General features: G+C 37.6%; 1 protein-coding gene across 3 annotated transcripts in view; it reads left to right on the top strand.

The window, feature by feature from the left end:
* SENP7 (SUMO specific peptidase 7) overlaps positions 1-22,721 on the top strand; it is an 88,735-nt gene that overhangs the window by 59,372 nt on the left and 6,642 nt on the right. For all 3 annotated transcript variants that reach the window (XM_075194881.1, XM_075194882.1, XM_075194880.1), the window contains 9 exons: positions 547-809; positions 2,231-2,355; positions 11,713-11,829; positions 13,086-13,208; positions 14,072-14,164; positions 15,657-15,850; positions 17,691-17,731; positions 19,392-19,429; positions 21,805-21,873. In XM_075194881.1, the coding sequence (XP_075050982.1) occupies positions 547-809; positions 2,231-2,355; positions 11,713-11,829; positions 13,086-13,208; positions 14,072-14,164; positions 15,657-15,850; positions 17,691-17,731; positions 19,392-19,429; positions 21,805-21,873 (1,063 nt within the window). The remainder of the gene's footprint in view (positions 1-546; positions 810-2,230; positions 2,356-11,712; positions 11,830-13,085; positions 13,209-14,071; positions 14,165-15,656; positions 15,851-17,690; positions 17,732-19,391; positions 19,430-21,804; positions 21,874-22,721) is intronic.

Here is a 22,721-nt window from a genome sequence, read left to right as displayed (position 1 = left end):
TCTCTGATTGGTTGACTCCCCTTCCTAGGGGCTTTATACTTGGACTGGAGAGACTACGGGTGTTTCAGAGGGGAGGGGTTTGTATGCTTGATACATTAACAAAGTTAGCCTGTTAAGTGCTAACTCCACCTCCATTCTCACAACCCATGGTAGCAGTGTCCCTCAGATGGAATCAGAGAAACGGATTTATCGTAAGTATTAAAATCCTCTTTTTGCTTTGGTGTCCCCACGAACAGTTTAAAAAACAAAAACTTTATATACTTATATTAAGTATTAAGTCTGTCATGGGACATAGCATTGGTACTGGAGACAATAATATTAATATGTGCCCCAACTTCCGTGTGTGATATAATTGTGGTTATGTAATAATTCTGTACAGGCTTTATGTATTCTATCTACTATATGTGGAGACTTATCAATACTGATTTTTATTTCCGTGTGCAGCCTTAAAATATTTCTTCTTCAGTGCCTAACTTCTGACTCAATATAGGAGTGTGTGTGTTTTGTAATTATATGTCCTTTACTATGCTTTCTTTCTTCCCGCAGCTAAATCAGATGAACTTATTTTTCTGGAATTGGTTGAACCTCTCACAAGCAAAGAGCAGTGTCTCATATGTGAGATTATGAAGGAAGCTAGCAAGAATGATTCGCCGACTCTTTCTGAGATTCTCAGCTGGGATGAAATGTACTCCATGCTGGAAGCTTTGCCCTATAAGGAATGCTCTTTCAAGGAAAATTGTTATCTTGAATTTAAAAATCAGCAGAAGCAAGAGTCTAGCTGTGCATCTCCTGCAGTAAACCCACCAGAGGTAGGCTTCCCAAAGAGGGGCGGGGAGAGGGGGTCAGGTGCAATAATGTATTAACAATTGGTAGGTGCTTTTCACTTGTGCTACTTAAAGGAAAAGTTTACCATATTTTTAGGTAACATTTATTTATGTTTTAATTTACCATAAATATTCTTTACATTGACTTATAACAACAACAGATTTGTTTTTAGTGTAATGTCTCGTTTACTATTTATTTATGAATATTAATTGCATTTTTATAGATTGTTTTTTTTAGATAATAAGGTAAACATAATGCATAAAAGTAGGGGATGAGGAAACCTTAACAATTCAATTAAAGTTATAAGCAAAATAAAGATAGTACATTATCATGTTCAATATATAATATTAGGGACATTTTGTAACTTTCTGTTGCTTATTAAAGGCTGCATTTGAGGTGGTGGTTTTACATGTAGGCTGGACCATGGGTGACTAAATTTAGTTTTTACAAACAAGTGTGGGAGGACCCAGGTCCTGGCATCTTCCTCCCAAATCCTGCGGACTGATCCTCTCCCTGTGCTGTGCTCTTGGCCAAGATAAATGCTCATGTACAACAACATTACTAAACGTCAAACACCATGTTTCATCCATTTAAGCATTACAATCTTAAATAGCCCTCTCCTTTATCTGTGTGCATTTCCAGCCAAACTCAGTGAGTCTGGAAAAGTACTAACATCCAGTATATATATATATATTATACACATACACGTGTGTGTGTGTGTGTGTGTGTGTGTGTGTGTGTATATATATATATATATATATATATATATATATATATATATATAATATATATATATGAGGAGTTTGTATGTTCACCCCGTGTTTGCGCCGGTTTCCTCCCACACGCCAAAAACGTACTGGTAGGTTAATTGGCTGCTGTCAAATTGACTCTAATCTGTCCGTCTGTCTGTGTGTTAGGGAATTTAGACTGTAAGGCAGGGACTAATGTGAGTGAGTTCTCTGTACAGCGCTGCGGAATTAGTGGCTCTATATAAATAAATGGTGATGATGATGAGAGATATTATATATATATATATATATATATATATATATATATATATATATGTGTATATATATGGTGTCTGCCACAGTAACACAGGCGCAGCAGGGCTTGCTTGAATGTCCACCTACGGACTACTATAGCCAGGCAGCAAGTAAAATAGCTTGGTGGAGCGCCCAGGAAATAGGTTGTGGGGAGAACACTGCCTTGATGAACTACATTGATCATCTGGTACACAATCTCACGTAAGATATCTTTACCCATTGTTACAATTAAACAATTCCCAACTCATAGTACAGAAAATAAAATGTGTAGTTTACAGTTTCCTCTGGCAGTAGAGACCATGTTTTACCTGCATATCTGGAATAATATCGCACCTTCACTGTATATTTTTATTTTTATCTAGGCTCCAAGAGTAAAATCTTCATACAGCCTGATGCAGGAATGCAAAGATGGTCACTATTCAGTTTCTGTGTTGGCTAACCAAGATAACACATTGAAGGAAATACAAAGAGTTGGATCTCTTATGAGGTATGTTTAAATGTGTATTTCAGTTTTTGAATATTTCACTGCTACCTGACTATTTGCTGATCAGCATTATTTTCTACATTAGTGCTACCATTGATGTCTGTAGTGCGCTGCTGTTTTATCTATTTCTCCAGTTGATAATGCTGTAGATGGATAAACTTTGAATATCATGTTTCTTACAGGGAGAGGGTTACACGTGTCATTCAGTCTGCTGCTGAACTTTCCCTTTACTTGCTAAAGGCTGAAGTGCCACTGTGTCTAATTATGAATTTTGTAGCTGATACCACACTTTTATGTATCTTATGTTAAAATGCTTTATTGTAGAAAGACATATTGACATTACACAAGACAAAGTATTGTGGCATAGTACAGTACACAGTATATTATATTTAAAAAAAATAAAAAAGGTTAACTGATAACCATGCCCCATAATCAGATAATTATGTCTTGACTGGACAATCAACCCACACTCTTTTTATGACGCAACCCATTAGTACACACCATTCACTCAGGAGGTGTTACTGAACACCAGTTTCTATAAACGCCTATATTATTATTATTATTATTATTATTATTATTATTATTATTAATTTTTATTTATAAGGCGCCACAAGGCGTCCGCAGCGCCGTACAGGGACAAACAAATTACAATACAATGGAAGACAGCACAGTACAGTAAACAGTAAGCACAATAACTCGGTAAGCTCAATGCACAGCTAGAGGGGGCGGGGAAGGGGGGAGGGAGGATCCGCAAGCGACGGGGCCCAAGAAGGAGGGCGCGGAAGACAGGGAGACCCCCAGGGGGAGGAGGGAGCGAGAGTGGACGTGGGGTGGAGGACCCTCGAGGAGAAGGGCTAAGTAGCTGGAGAGCAGAGTTAGAAGTGGTGGAAACAGGAGGAGAGATGGCCCTGCTCAGAGGAGCGTACAATCTAAGGGGAGGGGTGGACAGACAGAGAGACGCAGGGGAGAGAGGGAGAGTAGGGGGACGGAGGCAGAAGATAAGGTAGGAAGTTAAGTGGGAGACAGGCTTTAAGAAAAAGGTGGGTTTTTAGGGCCCGTTTGAAATTGGACAGATTAGGGGAAGTTCTGATGGAGGGAGGGAGCTTGTTCCAGTGGAGGGGGGCAGCGCGGGCGAAGTCTTGGATACGCGCGTGGGAGGAGGTTATAAGGGGGGAAAAGAGGCGACGGTCAGAGGCAGAGCGGAGAGGGCGGGATGGAGCGTGAATAGAGAGGAGGGTGGAGATGTAGTGCGCAGTGGAGTTTACGAGGAGCTTAAAGAGGATTCTGAAGGGGAATGGGAGCCAGTGAAGGGCTAGGTAGAGGGGGGAGACAGAAGAGGAGCGACGAGAAAGGAAAATAAGCCTAGCGGCAGCGTTAAGAACAGATCGAAGGGGATCGAAATGAGAGTGGGGGAGGCCAGTGAGGAGGAGGTTGCAGTAGTCCAGGCAATCAGCCAATCACTTTTATATAAACATGAAAGGCTGTTTGTAACCACAATTTGACAGTGATTAAAACCAATGATTGAGAGGAGATAGGGTTTTGGCAAAACCGCCCTCGTGTTTTGGTTTTGATTTTGGATCCCGATATTTATTTATTTATTTTTTATTTTTTTCTAATATCCGTATTTTTATGGCTACAATCCTATAATTTGGCTCTTTTTTGGTTCCTACATTATTATTAACCTCAATAACATTAATTTCCAGTCATGTCCAGTCAATTTTTGTCAAGTGACAAGTACACTGCTACCCTTCTGTTTCTGTATGAGCAATGGCACTGGATCTCCTGGGGAGGGAGGTACTTATGGAATCCAAAACCGACGAGATCTGACAACTCAACAATGACGTTTTGCCTTGATTCAGATTTGATTAGGCGCGAAAGTACCGACCCTGCTCGCGAGCCTAATCGAATCCCTTAAGTTCGGGTGTTCTCAGTTTAATAAAAAAAAAAATCAATCATTTTCAAATCATTTTGAGAGACATTGTGGTAACTCCTGAGAAAGTATAACCTTTGGCTTGGAGGTTATGAGCTACTGCCACAACTTGCTTTTTACTGCATTTGAATGTTAACAATGACTTATTTTGGAGAATCTTTAAGTTCTTAAGTCAGCCTGTCTCCTCATGGGGTGCATATAATATGTAATAAGAGATCTATGACTTCCCTGCACCTCAGCAACATGTCAGGTAGAATTTCATCATTATAATCACAGTTCTGACAATCTGATATGTAACATATTGGACATATTAACTTTGATAGTATATAAATTATCTAGGGAATACCAGACAGCAAATCACAAAAACTTACAATAAATTTCCCATGTAATTAAATTACTTTTACATAATTAACACATTCCCTGAAAATGTATTGGTATCTATTCCTAATTGATTCAATATAAACTGTATGTATTAGTAAGTACAATAGCAGTCACTGTTAATTCCATGTCGGCATGGATACAAGGTAACACGACCGGGTGTGTGCTGGGGACTGACGGATGGCAAAGCAGCAGCCCGCCCTCAGGCGGTCGGACTCGGGCGTACTAGGGTTCGGACTTCCCTTCCCATTCGGGCCAGGTGGTGGGGGGTGTCTGCCTCAGGAAAAAGAACCAGTAAAGGAGACTGACATTGACATTGTGCTGCTACTTTTCAGTCATTGGTTATGACATGAAGAGCTCATATCTGAAGGTAAATTGTGTATAATGTGTACACATGAATCAGCATGCTGATCTCAACTTTGTTTGTTGTTGCCTATCGTTGGTAAAATCGCTAAAACTATCACATCGTTAGAATTTTTCTGTAGTGTGTTCCGGACTAATGTTATTCATGGAATAGATGATTCAGCTGTCTGAAGCAGGGAGCCAGGTTTGTTGAGTTGAAGGAGATCTACTAGCCACATGCTCAGGTAACTGTGATTTCTTGTTACGGTAGCACTCCGGTGCTTATCACGTTGTACAAATAGCATTCAGTTTTGAGTAGTAGTAGAACAAGACTCATGCCAAATGATGAGACAAATGTAAAACAAAATAGGATGATAATAAGTGTAACATATGAATCTATGTATGGCTGCCAAGATGAAAAGGAAGCCTCCAAAACCAGTCACTGGATGAACAATCTGGCACAAATGGACCCAAAAAGAAAAGTGAATATAGAGTGTATCATTCAAAATTGTAGCAGTGTGCAAGTTAGAAATGCAGAACTTTAATCTTCATTTTCTGAATCAATTCCTTGTATCAGGAACCACTAAGATAGAGATCCTGAACCAGCTCAAGTTTGCACTACTCAGCCCAGGGCACAGAGTGTAGCGTGTTGCCAGTCTTCACCGGGGATCCCCACAAGGATGTATTTGCTTAGATCGAGGACATGGGGTAATGTGCAGCAGCAGGAGTGTGTAGCACCAAGATAATGAGCTACTAGGATATACAGCACCAATAATGCAGCATCAGGAGTATAGCCGCTGATGAATATAACACTGGAAATATGGCACCAGGAATAATACAGCACTGGGTAAATGGCAGTTGGAGTACTGCACCAGGAATTTTGCAGCAAATGGAGTGCAGCACTGATTAAGTAGTACAGTAAATAGAGCACCCTAATGGTGCACAAGCAAATTTATATAGAAGACTAGATCAGAGTGCGGGGAGGAGTCCCGTTCAGTCATGTGACCGAACCTTTAAGAGAACAGTGTGCAAATGCGCCCACCCATGCATGTTCATCATTGCAGCCCAAGACAGACGTTGACAAGGAGAAGAGGTTGTGTCAGAGCTGCGAAGCCACAAAAGAAATAACACCTGGGTTGATTTGGAGGTGTGCTTTAGATCCGTTACCATGCTGAAAAGAGAAATTCCCTTTCAGCCATGAGGTTTTGGGCCAAAGTATCTTTATAATTTGAGCTATTTATTATGCCCCCCTATCCCAACTAGAGCCCCTGTCCCAACTGAAGAGAAGAAGCACCAAAGCATGAAGTGGTCCCCGCCATGCTTCACAGTAGGTATGGTGTCTGTGGGGTGATGAGTTGTGTTGTATTGGCGCCAAACATATCTTTTAGAAGGCCAACAAGTTCAACCTTGATCTTTTCATAAGAGATTGTGCCATATAGTTTGGGGTAATTAAATGTATTTTTTTATTTATTTTTTTTTGCAAAATTTAGATGGGTTGGAGGCAGTAGTCCTCTTGGTGGTAGCCTCCGTTATCCGTTTTCTCCTTGTCCTGTCTTCAAATTTGAAGGGATGTCCTGATCTTGACACTGTCCCAGTTGTGCCACATTTTCTTTGCATATTGATGTTCAGTGTTAAGTTCTTTTATATACCTCTCCTGATTGGTACCTTTATACAATGAGATCCCATAGATGTTTTGAAACTATTTGCGGACCATGGCTATCCCAGTAGGATGCAACCAAGGAAATCCTACAGGAACAGCTGATCTTTATTTGTGGTTAAACACAATCTTTTTCATTGCTAGCAGGTGTATGCCAATCACCTGTTGAACATGATTTTGAATGTGATTGGTTAGCTCCACAGCTTCAGTCCCATTATGAAAAGGTGTGCACAATTATGCGGGGTATTGTAGGTTTTTTAATTTCAATTCAATTCTTTTTCCTAAAAATTGTCTATTTTTTTTACTCTAATTTTGTTGGTTACAAAGTCACATTAAAGGTGGAAAAAGGTGTGACATGATTTATCTTAATTTCAATATTTCTTTGTATACCCAATTTATATTAGATAATACATTTGCTTGTAACAACTCTCTGTGATTTTTTTTTTTCTTTTTCCAATGTTCTCCATATAAACCTACAAAGGAGTTTTCGCTATATGGAGAGCAGTATTGTCTAGAGACTGCAGACACATAGTGGGCTTTGTTACTGGTGGTTCCAAGCTTCAAGTAATAGCAGGACCTTCACCTTGTAACCAAGGAATAGTCAGCCCAGCACTATATGCCGCATTTTTATATGAAATTTTTACCCATCAAAGCATTTCTATTATTATTGTTACATTTCCTTTGCTCTCGTGTAACTAATAACACCCACTATGAGAGTGCCCACAGCTCTCAGTGAGGTGAGATTGCAACAGTGACATGCCAGTATAAAACCTGTATTTATCATTTTCACATTTATCTATAACAAATACCTCGGAGGTGGAAATTTAAATTAATGGCTTTAAATTTTTTTACTCAAACTCCACTTTAACTAAAAGTTTAGTCTTGATCCTCCCAAACAAATGTTTTAATGGAGAGAAGGGATCTGTGTCGGAAAGAGAAATATAAATAGAAGTAAAGTTATGTACAAGTTTCTGATAACCTACAGAAATGATTGTAGAAGTTTCATAAACTTTATTCATTAACATCTGCATTCATTAGGGGACACCTATGGTTTTTAAGGATTATCATCCTTATTGTAGCTAATAAACGTAATAATATCTAATTTCCTCATAGTTTACACTTGGAAACATCCCATATTTTAAAGTGCTGTGTGTTACTATACGATTTATTTCAATATAATAGGATGCTACCATCCGTTTTCTTGTCAGCCTCCAGAGTGGAAAATATGTCATTTTATATTGCCTTTCATGTTATTAACACTGACAATTTATAATTCTACTTATTCACAATTATGAGATGCCCAATTCCCTTCACATACTTGGCATGGAGCCCTGAGGTAGACTGATTAGTAGAAGAAATACATTCTTAATCACCCACTTGTAGAGCAGGTTTAGGGAACATAATGTAGAATTAAAGAACGAATACTTTAATTCTAGTAAACAATCAGATTTTTGAAGGTGCGAAGAAAGATGTGTAAACTTTAAAGTCAACATAAATGATTTGCGAAAGCAAATCACTTATGGTACTTGTCATGGCTGCGCCTGTAGTCTTCACCCTTGTTGTGGAAACACTGACTACTAAAATCAGAGCCAACAAAAGTATCTGTAGTACCCACAGATAGGTTTGAACATAAAATAGTGCTTTACACTCCTTACGTAAATACAGGGTTTTGGTGCACTTGTAGGTTCAGCTTAGAAGATAAATGGCAGATACTTTGGACTTAAACTTTCCCCCACCAACTAAACACTGATTAAAATCTAGTGACACGCATTCAAATTTAAATACATGGACATCTATATCACAATACAGTATTGTCAGCTCATTGCAGCCAACTTTATTGCAGTGTTTGACAATCTTAAACAAAGTCTGAGATGATGGGGTAAATTATTTATCTCATGGATAGGACAAGCAACTCTAATAAAATGAAATTTCTCGTTACAGCTTACTTTACGCCAGTCCCTACCGGTTAAGGTTGCAGATTTTTACTTGCACTAGCTTTATACCCTTCAAACTTGAAAAGTTAAAATAACATCTTTGCAGTATTAGATAGATAAGTATACATTTATCTCCCAAGTGCGAGAGGACCTGTTGTATGTAAACATGTGTTATCTATTTCTGTTTAACCTCTCGAGATTCTATAATGCATTTTCTATGGGAAAAGATTTTTCTAATAAAAAGTTATAAAAAAATAAATAAAAAAAAATTGGGAAGACCTGGGGGTATATTTACTAAATTGCAAGTTTGAAAAAGTGGAGATGTTGCCTATAGCAACCAATCAGATTCTAATAAATGAACTGGAATCTGATTGGTTGCTATAGGCCACATCTCCACTTTTTCAAAGCCACAGTTTAGTAAATATACCCCCTGGAGTCTTTGGCACTAGAGATGGTCACAGGCATCTGAGGATGAGGCTTAATTTTAGATGGTACATATTCCCCAGCAAAATCCATGTTTTCTCCCCTGTCGCCTCTAATCAGTGCTCAAAACATTGCATGGAAGTGGTATCCCTTCGGCATGTGTGGTGGAGTTGCCCCAAATTAGTTCCGTATTGTCAGGCATAACTCTACTTCTCCCCAGAATACTTTTCCTTGACAATCCCTGGTACCCCCAAACATGTAGACAAGTTTATTCACCATATCCTAAGGGCTGCTATTTGCCAGATAGCGGTGATGTCAAAGAATCTTATGCCTCCTCCATTTGCCTTGAGGATTGAGTGTACATGGCCCGTCTAGCACGTGGAATACATCACTTGTATCCTTCAGCGTTCTCTAATCTCTTTCACAATAGTCTTGTAGTCGTGGGTAAGCCATTTTGAATACTTTCTTGAAGTTTGAAATTGCTAACTTTTTTGCAGAATTAATTTTCACACTACTTCCTTCGAAGTCGGGGTCTAATCTTCCCCCCCTCTTCCCCTGGTCTATTCCATGTTTCGATTTATTGAATTACATGTTTGTATAAACACACTGCTGTTACCATGTATCAATGCAGATTCATGTTCTCCTTTGCTGTGTTTACATGCATGTATATGATTGTGCGCTCCTCTCTTTCAATAAAATGTCTTTTCAGGCGCATTGTCTGCCAGGCTTCTGGGATTTGTTCATCTTTGTTCTAGAATATTCACTGCTTTGATCTGAGGGAGCAAGCAGTACAACGTATAATGTGTCCTAAGTGTTTTAGATGTATCTATCTTAAGTCATATGTTTCAGTCAGAGCGTTCAGTGTCAACATTCATATTGTAATTTTGTAATTTCTCCTGACTTTGTCATTTTGTTTTGTGTGGTTATTGTGTAACTGTGCATTGAGTTTGGGAATTTATGGTACTTCTCAGTTTTAACAGATGATATGTTGAGCATTACAGCTAATTAACTAATTCTTGTGCAGTAATTTGTTCTACAGCAAATTACATCTACTTACTGTAACCTTGTGAATCAGTGTAATTGTGTCCGGTAGTGTGACCGAGCTCTGCTCCTTTAATTGATCTCCATTAGTTGCAGGATTTTTGAGATTGTCTGAGGATTAGACAAAAGGTTTTGTCAGATCCTTAGTAGACTTGTTTTTTTCTGCTGTAGGCATTTTGCACTGCTTCTTGCTTGTAAATGTAAATATATATTTTCTGCCACATAAAGTTGCATTTGTTTATGATTATGCTAACTTTTAACAATCATAATTTATTTATATAACGCCAGAAAATTACATAGTACTTATGCAATTGGGAGCAAACACTGTAATAAAACAATGGTTTTAGTTACATATTCTGGCACAATTTTTTTTAAAATCCATTCATAACTGATTGATTGATGGCATGATCATCATCATCAACATTTATTTATATAGCGCCACTGATTCCACAGCGCTGTACAGAGAACTCATTCACATCAGTCCCTGCCCCATTGGAGCTTACAGTCTAAATTCCCTAACATACACACAGACAGAGAGAGATTAGGGTCAATTTTGATAGCAGTCAATTTACCTACTAGTATGTTTTTGGAGTGTGGGAGGAAACCAGAGCACCCGGAGGAAACCCACGCAAAAACGGGGAGAAGATACAAACTCCACACAGATAAGGCCATGGTCGGGAATTGAACTCAAGACCCCAGTGCTGTGAGGCAGAAGTGCTAACCACTTAGCCACCATCTACCAACCTTGTTAAAATCAGTGATCTGAGCTTGTTCGATGTTTTATTTACCTGGTATTTTTTAGAAATGAAGCTTCAATTATTATGTATAAAGTGAAAGGGGGATTGAGGGTATGGGAGGGAAAGAGTTACATGAAGAATAACAGACCAGCCTCCATGTGCACTGCAATTTACCTTACTGATTTATTAACAGATTAGTGGCACTAAATGGGAAACCCACATTTGGACAATGCCCTGCTCTCTTACCAGCGCCACTAACTCATGTAGCAAATTGGGAGGGGAACCTTCTTTAGAATAGAAGCTCACAGTGGGAAAGGTATGGACAGACACCTCCTCCATCCACCGCAGATTCACACTGCGCTTCGTTACTGGTGATTAAAGTAACAGAACGAACCAAGGAATAGTCAGCTCAACAGTATATGCCATGCCTTCATATGAGACTTTTACACTACAAATTATCTCTATTATTATTATTATTATTATTTTATTTTCTTTGTTCTCACTATATCAATAATGACACCATCCACTGTAAGAGGGCCCACCATTACAGCACTCTCAGGTGAGAATACAAAAGTGATATGCCAGTATGGAACATGTATTTATAATTTTTTACATATATCAATAACAAATACCTCATAAGTGGAAACTCCTCTTTAAGTAAAAGTCTGTATAATATATTATAATGCTAATAAGAGTTGAAGTATCTGTTGATATAAAACATACATGTAATGATCCACACAGTCTTAGTCAAAACATTTGCCTGGCACATTTTAGGTCTGTGAATTCTTGTTGAATTTGTTGATTTTTTTTTTTTTAAAATGTATATGGCTAAAAGGCATTTCCAGATTAGTTGGTGGACATGTGTGTTTTTAATTGTTGTGGTTTTTTTTTTATACAAAAGTACTGTTTATGTTTCAGGTTACTGGTTTATCCTCCTCCTCCAACTAAAGGAGGCCTCGGTGTAACTAATGAAGATTTGGACTGTTTGGAACACGGCGAATTTCTTAATGATGTTATTATCGATTTTTATCTAAAGTCAGTACATTTTTTTGTCCTTCTACACAATAATGTTATTGTAGATTGATTCTGTGACAGTGGTTCAAGCAGTAAAATTTCAAAATCTTCTCCCATTGGGTCACCATATATATTTATAGTGAACAGGGTCAAGACACTCGAATATAACTGGCATCTTCAGCGCTGTCCCTCTTTGTAGGGTATTTTTCTAATCAGTAAGCTAGCTTCATTTGGACCTGCTGCAGTAGATCTTTTATTCTACTAAGAGAGCTGAGCGGTGCCAAAGGTCATCTGAGCTGAGTGCCAGGGCCTTGCTAAATGTAGTGTAAACATTAGGGTCCCCCCTCACCAAAGGTACTTCACATAGGTTTTGGGAAGAAAGTGGGTTTAGAAAATAATTGAATGTAATAAATGTAAATTCATATTCCGAATAGATTTCTCTGCACATATCCCTTTTTTGTTTGAAAGCATTTTTTGAATGTGAATAGTTGTTATCTCCTTTACATTTGTAGCCAGACAGTAATGAGAACTGACATGCCAGCTGGCCCATATTCAACAGAATCGCTAGGGAAAGCTAATTCTGGCTGGATTATATCCTGAGATAAACATTTTAATGGAATTTGTATTTGCAGATTTTAGTTTGTTTAAGAGAAACTTGCTATTAGAGAAAAGATAACTAAAAATGTATTTTAAGAAAAATACTCATTCCACTGTCCTTGTTTATTGCAAAGGATATGTTTGTTAGCTTAGTATTATTAATTTATATTTTGTTTTAAAGCAACAATCCCACCTAGGTTTATTTGTGTTTCTTTAAATAGCAAGTTAAGTACGCTTTAAGCATGCATCTGTCATTTTTCTTAGCTGTCCTTCTTTCAAAATCTCTCTGGAAGTTGCAAAATATATGTCTGTCAGTTACACCGAGAACTCTCAGCATGACAAGACAAGGGGGGTGGGGGAGATTTTTTTGTACACAGAGCAGACTGAGCTCAAAGGGGCATTCCAAAACTTCTCTACCAACTACCTCGTCTGCCATGTGACTGTGGTTACCATGGTAGTTATGACCCTGTGCAGTATTACAAATCATTAATAGCAGCCCAAAGAAACAAACCAAGGAAAAAATATAAATCCCTACATTCTTCATATAGCCTGCCAGGGTGATTTTGCTTCTTTTTTTCCGTGAGATTGCTGCTTGAATTTGCAAGCTGAAATGCAATGTAATATACATGTGCTTGAGTGACTTTACACATTTGAATATTCTTTTATTGTATTGTCCACAGATATCTCATGTTGGAGAAATTTCCTAAATATTTTGCAGAGAAATGCCATATATTTAGTAGTTTTTTCTATAGATGTTTAACAAGAAAGGATAATGTTTCAAACGACAATCACTCGGGCATGCCGTAAGTACTGTTACTGTAGTTTTTTGTTTTATTGCTCTTGCTCTTTAACTCTAAGTTAAATAGGTGCATATCCACTTTATTTATGGCTTGATATACTGTAGTAAACTGTACTGGGCACATTGGTTAGCTGGATACTGGTGCTTTCACTTACCTGCTATGTGCAGTCATAAGGAAAGAATAAGGTTTTGTTTCCTGTGACTTATATTGTCTGAGTGCATAAAGCAGCGGTGAAGCAAATACCTGTGGTAAGCTGCTTGAGATCATTTATTATGTGCAATGTTTTATGGTGGCTATATAGCACCGATCAGTACAAATGAAGACATGGGTGCTCCTTAAAGCAGGCCCAGATGTGCAGAGTTAGGTTGGTGCACTGTTGTGTCATGTCCCTGCATCATTCTCCCAATGTAATTAAGTTTAATTTAGTTTAAATTCAGTCCAGGCATGGTAAAACTTTTATTAAAGCAACTGTTAAAAATATTCACCATCATAATAACATTGAGATATTGTGGGCATTTTATTACACGTGTTTAACCTTAACGAATTGTGCCTACATTTGTGCTTCTCCATAGAAGTGAAACTGAAAGGTGCCATTTGTATACCGTTAAAGGTATTATACCAGGAGATTCAATCTCTACCAGTTCCAAGCAGGTGCAACATTCAAGTTTATATGCAGACATTTGTTGGTGAACAATGCAAGGCGACAGGCTTCTAAAATGTTTTAAAGTTGAAAATGTTTAGGCTAAAAAGCCACCAAACTGCATTGTTTTGTTGCCATGAATATAATCTATAAAATTGTAAAGCATAAGGGTATTAGCTTGTGCTGACTGTGACATGATGGTTGTGCACGTTTGTCCCACCTATAGAACAGCGGAGAGAAGACACCATAGAGTAAAGACCTGGACTCGTCATGTTGATATCTTTACAAAGGATTTCATCTTTGTACCAGTTAATGAAAAGTAAGTAATTGACGTTGACTGGAAATATTTTGTAGCTATTTCTTTCCATCAGCAACAATGAATTGACCTGCAAAAATTAGTAAATGAGAAGAATTTATCCTATTGATTTTATGCTTATATTTTCTGTTAAAAGATCTGTTTAATTTGTAGTTGAGTGTTGGTGACAGATCCGCTTTGACTAAATCCGTCTCATCCCGTTAGTGCAAGTTGACATGTTTACTTCTGTGAAGGGGGCTGACCTTCTCTATCATACATCACAGTGGAAGGAAAGACATAGACTTAGGCTTTATATGTCCAAGGCATTTGCCTGCCGTCTTCTAGAGTAAAGAAAAGCTCTGTATAGCTTTTTGAGTTCAAATACTAATGGCCACCAGTGTCTCAACAGGTTATACGGGGGCATCCTGATTTTTGTAATATGAATCTCTTGATCCATTTTAGTTATTTCAAGGCGCATGTTAAAATGTCACTTAGTTGGGTTTAGTTGTTCTTTAGAACTCTAGTATTTGTCCGATGATAAATTCTTTTAACACAGAGGCAACTATTGTAAGTACTATATTTAGTTAACTAGACAAGTTATACTTTCCTTGTGAAAACACTATATTCTACATACAGAATATAGGACTAGCCTTTCATTGGTTTCCTGATATTGGCATCCAGTCACACACTTCTGTTCGTTACTAGTATGGCAGATGACATTAAAGTGGTTTGTGGGGGATATCTATAAAGCCTGAGATACAGATAAAATAGATCTTTAAAACAATGCACGCCAAAAAGCTCCAGGTGAAAAAAATATCTGTAATGAAAACACCTATCCATATTTTTATGTTATGTTTGGCTTATCATGGGAAAAATGTGTTAAAGGTTGCAGCCCTGCTTACTCCTTTGACAACTCCGTTGTCCCTGAACTTTTTCCAGTGAGTTTCACAGAGACAAACCGTGTTATAGCCATTTAGATGAGTTGTAAATACACAGAACCCCCACAATGGCAACTCTGTATTTAAACTGCAGTGATTATGATTAAAATGTCTTTTTACATTTGATTGGGGATGACTGCACAACCGTAAATTCCATTCAACTTCATATACATTGTGCTAATTATATTAAATTTCTTGCTACGAATACAGGTATATTTGTGCAATTACTAGTAGTCTAGCCACACCTCTAGTGCTAAAGTGTAAGCAGCCATCTCATGAATCTTTTCATTCACCAAAAGTTTCATCTTCTTGTCTTTAACCTGTCCTGCGCCCATGCTGCTCCTGTTTAAGTGATAACCCAAGAGCAAAGCTGGTTATGACAGTTGGTCTTCTATATGCTATGTTTATACCCTTGGTCCCACATGTACCAATTCCCTCTAGTTTGTATGCTCCTTGCGGCTTAGGTCCTCCAAACTGTCAATTTTGGTCGGTTTGTGTATCTTACATTTGGCATGTTCCCTTTTTGTATTAGTTGTTTAATATATAGTCTCTATTACTAATATTTTTTTTTCTTGCAGTTCTCACTGGTATCTTGCAGTGATCTGTTTCCCTTGGATGGAAAAAGCTGTGTATGAAGACAGGAAAGGGCAAAATGCTGTTCAGCATACAATGCCAAGAGAGGCTTCTAGTAGTGGTTCTGTTATTGTATTCAGTGATCATTTGTCAAAAAAAGAGGAGACCACTGGAGAAGGAAGCAACAGTGGCTCTGAAGGTAAGTGGTTCTGATATTTTTCCCCCTATCAACATAAAAGTGAAGACAAAACTGTGTTCTTGCTTTTAACAGAACTCTCAAAGCATCTCAGCAGTATTGTGTGCCATCATGTTCCCATAGAGCTCCTTTATATTGTACCGAGCCTTAGCGCTTATGAACTGCAGACATCTTTGAAATTAATGCAAAGTAAAGAAAAGTCAGTGCATATACAGGTCCATTTATTTTATTTTTTGGACTATTAGGAGAAGCTTCAATTAGCACAATGTGCCTCTGCGGCATGTTTTTGTCAAGAATCTTTTCTCATTGTTGCTCACACCTCATGGAGATTGCTCCGCCTATGTAAAAGTAACAATGAAGGAAAAAATATGAAAAACTACATAAAAAGCAAAAATAGAAAACAATTACAAGGGTAAGCAGACAAATTTGATCCCATCTAGGAGCCCAGTTCTATTTTGGCCCTTCACACTGTAATTTACAGCTTAATCTGGCCTTGAGTTACATATTGTACATATTTCATAATCAATGATACGTTTTAAGTCAGTAGTTCCCAAGTTCCTCGGTAATGTTTGTTCAGTAGTATTTGTGTATATGTATGTGTGTGTGTGTATACACTATACGGACAAAAGTATTTCGCCGCATCTGTTAATTATTGAATTGAGGTGTTTCAGTCAGACCCGTTGCCAGAGGTGTATAAAATCCAGCACCTAGCCATGCAGTCTCCATTTGCAGACATTTGTGATGCAAAATGGGTCGTTCTGAAGAGCGTGGTACCGTGATAGGATGCCACTTTTGCAAAAAGACTGTTCGTGTAATTTCATCCCTGCTGGATATTCCACGGTCAACTGAAAGTGATATTATTAGAAAGTGGAAGTGTTTAGGAATAACATCATCATCATCAATATTTATTTATATAGCACCAGCAAATTTTGTAGTGCTTTACAATTGGGAACAAACATTAATAAAACAATACTGGGTAATACATACAGAGAGGTAAGAGAACCCTGCTCGCAAGCTTACAATCTATGGGTGCAACTCAGCCACGAAGCTGAAGACCACATAAAATCACAGAGCAGGGTCAACAACTGCTAAGACACATTGTCACAGATAGCCACTCCCTGATTTAATATCTTACCATATATTCATACAGTGAAACAATATATCACCTCTATTTTGACAGGAAGCCTCTCCTAAGTGCCTTTACCAGTCGCAACCCGCACTCCGCAAACTTGTGATTCGGTAATGTTTACTGTATGAAGTTACACACGATTCCAGCACTCAATCTTCCTCTCGCCTATCGCACAGGTTACAGATTTGCTGATTCTTCCCCAAGCAAAATCAAATGGGACGGCATTCACAGGGGCAGTGTGGAAGCTAATATGGGGGCGGAAATGTCTCCTGGGTGTCACCTATGGCTTGTTCATTGCCTGACCTCATAAATACTCTACAGAATGAATGGGCACAAATTCCCACTGAAACACTCCAACATCTTGTGGAAAGCCTTCCAAGAAGAGTGGAGCTGTTTTTGCTGCAGAAGTATATGTATTTGAATACAATGCCTTTACAGTCCCTGTTGGTGTAATGGTCAAGCGTCTGAATACGTTTGTCCATATAGTGTATATAGTAATTAGATGTGTGTGTGTTTTTATTTATCATGAAATGCCTGTGTTTAAATAGTTTAAATATCTATGGACTCACCAAAAAATAATAATTTCATGTGCACGTTATGCTTCTTTGACATTCTCATTATGACAACTAAATTATTTTGACACTTTCAAGCTGTAATAGGAATACACGAATGTGCTGGGACGCTCTCTTCTAGTGATGATGTTTTTATTTCTAGGATCTAATTGCTCAGGATACAGCTACAGTCAAGAACATCCAGTAAGTTTTGAGGGTTATTTGGGTTTTTCTTAACACACATATATACATAAATATACGCTTGCAGAGTATCCTTGTAAAGCATTAAATGCAGCATATATACCTGGACGTAAATGAACCTCTGATAACATGCTGCCATAAATGTCGATTCAAATTAGAAATGCATCATTTTTTGCATAGTATTGAGACCCAGTAAACCACCCAGATATGGTGATGAGTCATGTAAATAAAAGCATTACCCATGAAGAGCAAGTTACATCTTGGTAGGGGCTATTACGCAGGATGGGAGAACACCATGGTGTTAGCTAGTAAATTGTGCTATGGAGTATCTTGTGTATGATAAACCCTCAATAACACCATAGATTTCTCCTATTTTCTGGTTTATTGTTGGACAGTAATGCCAATATGCTAGTTACTTGCTAGTGTATAGTCAGCAGTCACAACAAACAAAAATATGTTATTGGATGTAATTTAATGATTTTAAATGTCTGAAAAGTAAAGCTACAAGAACTGAAATGTCCTAAACTACGTATTTCAGGACTGGAATTAATGACCTGTTTTCACTATGTCTGCTGATCTGTAGGGATCAGTCCGTCACTCTGCCATGGGGCAGACATCTGAACTTGGCAGTTCTGCTTCAAGCCGTCATCTGTATTTCTTGTATAACATGTGTATAGCAAAACCATAATTTCTCCAAGTTTCCACTGATGTAGAGTAGGGAGCTTTCAAGATCTTGTGTAGGCCTACCCTTACACTTTCAGTAAATTAATAATTATTTGTTACAATGAAAGTTATTTTTACTTCAACACTTATTATTTTTATAATACCCCTAAATATTATTATTGTTATATTATTAGCTTCAAAGCTAGCAGCCTTTGCACAGTGAAAGTGTTTAGGTGCACATAAGGCTGTCCACTCAGACTAAAAGCACCACAGGTAAAATGTACTGAAAACTAAAAACACCTAACAAACTGAAGGTTTATCCCAATATATTCCCTTATGTCTGACACAGTTAGTGTGTGCATGTTTTATTATACATAAGCATGTCTCCAGCTGATATTTACAGCCATAGTTAAAATTCCTAGACCGAAACATCAGTGTCGTCTTTGTCTATAAAATCCAGCAATTTTGTGACTGCGTGTTTGTCACTTATTCAATTTCACTATGTGTTGCTTCTTCACATAGGCTAGGCTACTGTGAAATATAGGGATATATATGTGTGTATGTATACACATATATGTGTGTGTATGTATGTGTGTGTGTATAATAAAAAGAAATATATATATATATATATATATATATATATATGTGTATATGTGTGTGTATATATATATATATATATATATGTGTATATATATAATATATATATATAGTGTGTGTGTATGTGTGCGGAGAGAGAGAGTGCACATTGCAAAGTACAGTGTTAACTCCATGCTGAGTAGGTAATCCATGCAAAGCTCAAAAAAACGTAAATAATTTTAGTTCGTTATATTGTTGAATGTTGAACTTGTACCACTCTGCATTTAGTACCCGCATCTTTACACTGTTGTTAAAATAATAGTGTACTGAAAAATAAACATTTTTTTCAAAAAACACTTGCACTTTCTAGCATGTAATATAGGAAGGGTCACAGCTTTAATATTCTTTATATTTTGTTTAACAGAAACCAAAAGAAAATCGTGATGGAAAGCTTTGTAAAAGGTGACCATTTGCTAGTCATTTGTATGTGTATATTTTCATTTACACTCTTCCTGCTTTATCAACGGAACAATATTTTGTAGAACTCTTTTGGAAAAAGTGTTATGGTTTGTTTTTGTAGTATTTGTTCATGTAATTGTAATTTTTCATTCCATGACCATGTTAAAGACAGCTCTATTTTCCCTAAAATGTGCACAGACATGGATAAACACAGACAAGAAGATTCCTCACCCATCTAATCCTCTTTCACCATATGGCGATCACAATTTTATCTTCTTATGTTCTGAAGTGTATAATAGTCATTTATTAGCATTCTTTATATTCCCAAGTGTACGTTTTTTAATTTATTTTAAGAAAAGGTTTTCAGAAAAGAATGCCACCTTTACAAAATTTGTTCTTAACACTACCTTATAATTTGACTTAAATTACCTTTAACCACATCATTTCTGGGGTTTAATCAAAATGAATAATGTGCATTGCTTTTAAAGCATTTGGATTTATTCAGCTCCTCTTAAAACTTTATATTCAGCTCATGTAATTATTTAAATGTCTTAAGATGGCCACACGTCCTGTTGTTCATCCCAATTGTTAAATGACTGTGACCCATCTGGCTCCATGTGTGGACCAGAACATCAAGGTGTAAAAAGACTTTAAGCATTCAGGTCTGATCAGTCCATATAAGAGGCTATCAGTAGGATCCATTCAGTGTAGTCGGTCTTTGACTGCAAACACATCAACTGAACAGATTTTATTTCCTGCCCAATCATGACACTATGTTGGCCGAATTTCTTTAACTATCACTAATACCACTTTCACATTGCTCCCTCGGCATTATCCCAGGAATATGAACATGTGATATTGCCGGGGGTCAGAATCTCCCACCCCTGCAAATTCCTGGGTCGACCGGGTTCACACTGAACCCAGGTCTCCATGGCAACATCAAAAGAGGAGCTTTGATTGGTCCCACTTGTGATGCAAGTTTTTTTTTTTCATTTTTTTTCTCTCTCTTTTTTCAATAGCCTTCGGTGAGACCCAGTTTGAAAAACCTGGGCCACACGGTTCAGACTGGAGGCTACCCAGGTCTGACCCGGGAATAACCCTCCAAAAGACCTGGGTTAAATTCCCGGGTCATCCGACCAGGAAATTAGCAGGCCACCCGTTTACACTCTGCCTCGATCCCGATCGTTGGGGCTTGCTCCGGCAATAACCTGGGTTTTTGAGGTGTGAACGAGGTATTAGTTGCCAAAAAAAACTCTTGTTGTGTGCCCAGATTTGTAATATATTTCAAAATGTTACTGGATTTTTTGACATCAGCAGCATTGTTTTAACAAAGTGAAAAGCTAACAGTCTACATTGCAAGTTCTATTAGTGAATAGGGAGGGTGGGGGGGTCATGTGAGGATCCAGCCTGATATCTTTTCAAACTTAGTTGATATCTGGCAGCTAAAATATTCAGCATACAAGTAGGTGGTTAGATGAAACTTCCAGTAGAGGGCTTTGAAGAAGTAAATAGCAAAAAATTATTTTGTGGATTTTTGGGGGGTGGGGTAGTTCTTCAGTTGAGCCTAGTACAAGGGAAATTTATATGTTTGGCTTAGCTTTATTTTATCTGTATACAGACTGAACAAGCAAGCTGAGGTGTATGTTGTTTTTTTTAATCTTTGTCTCTTCCCAGCCATGCCCCTAATGACATCATACCACGCCCACACCAAATTCAGACCCAGTCCTTTCCCCTGCTTCACCCCCCAAGTTGTTCTATTTTGAGAGGATTCTTATACTTGATAGGGTAACTTTTGGGTGGATATAAATTTAATTATGGGATGAAGGTCCAAGCAATGACTCTAGTTTATGGTATTGACCTTGAGTCCACAGGATTTTACTTGATCTATGAATTATTGGATCTTTGAACAGTTTGGGATCAATTAAGTGTTGAACCAAATGGGCAGATAACAATGGAAAGCTGACTATATACTTTCTCTTACAACTTCCAGGTCAGCATGTGACATTATAGACACAGATGAAACTGATATACAGAATTTTCTGTCTTGCTAACTCAAATCCCATTTGATTGGATTTTAATTGTTTAGAGCAGGGCCACACAGTGTGCACTGAACGCGCAATTTATGTTTTTATGCTAAAACACCTTGTCTAAGCAAAGCTATATGCATGTAGCCATCATTGGTAACGCATTCATAGAAGCTAGGTGAAATATTGCTATGTGAATATTATTATATGTATCTATTATTTAACTGTGTACTCCATATCCATTCTTTTTTCTCAGAAGACAGAATGTTTAAAATGATTATTATTTGTATGTCATTTTCATAATAAAGTACTGTTATGGTAAGCATTGAATGTTTATTTTCCCCTTACCTACAGACCTTGTCTTCTCATCTTTGATTCTTTGAAAACTGGATCTGTGCAAACTACTGTACAAGTTTTACGGGAGTGAGTGACTTGAGATTTTATTTTTATTTTCTATAGTTTCAGAACAGATATCGGAATGTTTAAGGTCTGATGTTAACAATGTAAAGAATTTTCATAATAATAATGCATTAAACCTAGGTGTTTTGTTTTGTTTTAGTTCAAATGTATGAGTCTGTAATACATCTTTTGTATATGTGACGCCTTTCCCTTCTGCCAAATGCTTCAGTGTCGTGTGGCCATTAACCTCATCTCAGTGTTTGAATTTGTTTCCCCAGGTGGTCAGATAAAACAGCCCACTCTCTGTGTCATACATATGGCATTATACTGATTGACAGCCCTAGCGCTCCTGCAGGTTATAGCTCTGGGGTTGTAGGTAATATAAGCTGGTGGTGTTATAGCTGCTTTGCTTTTAGGGGTTGAATCAATGCAGCACGAGTTCCCTCACACCTCAATTTCAAAATAGTTCTAGTGCTGGAAATTGTTATATTATACATATGTTAAAATTCGTGGCAGTTTATTTATAAAGAGACTATGCACACATCTGACAAAGTACTGAAAAAGGAAGGTCCATTTTTCTTTCTACTGGCAAATCTCATGAAGGAATCCATTTTGATTTGTGCGCTTAACTTTAACACTGCCCTATGAAAATGTATAATATGTTTATAGAGAGCCACATATTTGCATTGGATAAGACTGGTAAGGCTATTTGTTGAACTTTTATGGTACTAAGTTCCCATGCACTGCTGTTTCAGGGAGCGTAAAAAACTTAAAAAATAACCAATGATTTTCTTTTAGAAAAAAACTTAATTCCATATGCAGTGCAATTCACTGGTTGATGGAGAACTACCATAAAAAGTTAAAATTTTATT

This window comes from Mixophyes fleayi, chromosome 2 (assembly GCF_038048845.1).
Source record: "Mixophyes fleayi isolate aMixFle1 chromosome 2, aMixFle1.hap1, whole genome shotgun sequence".
NCBI lineage: Eukaryota > Metazoa > Chordata > Amphibia > Anura > Limnodynastidae > Mixophyes > Mixophyes fleayi.
Note: the sequence above shows the minus strand (reverse complement) of the source record. Positions and strands in the feature narration are given on the sequence as shown.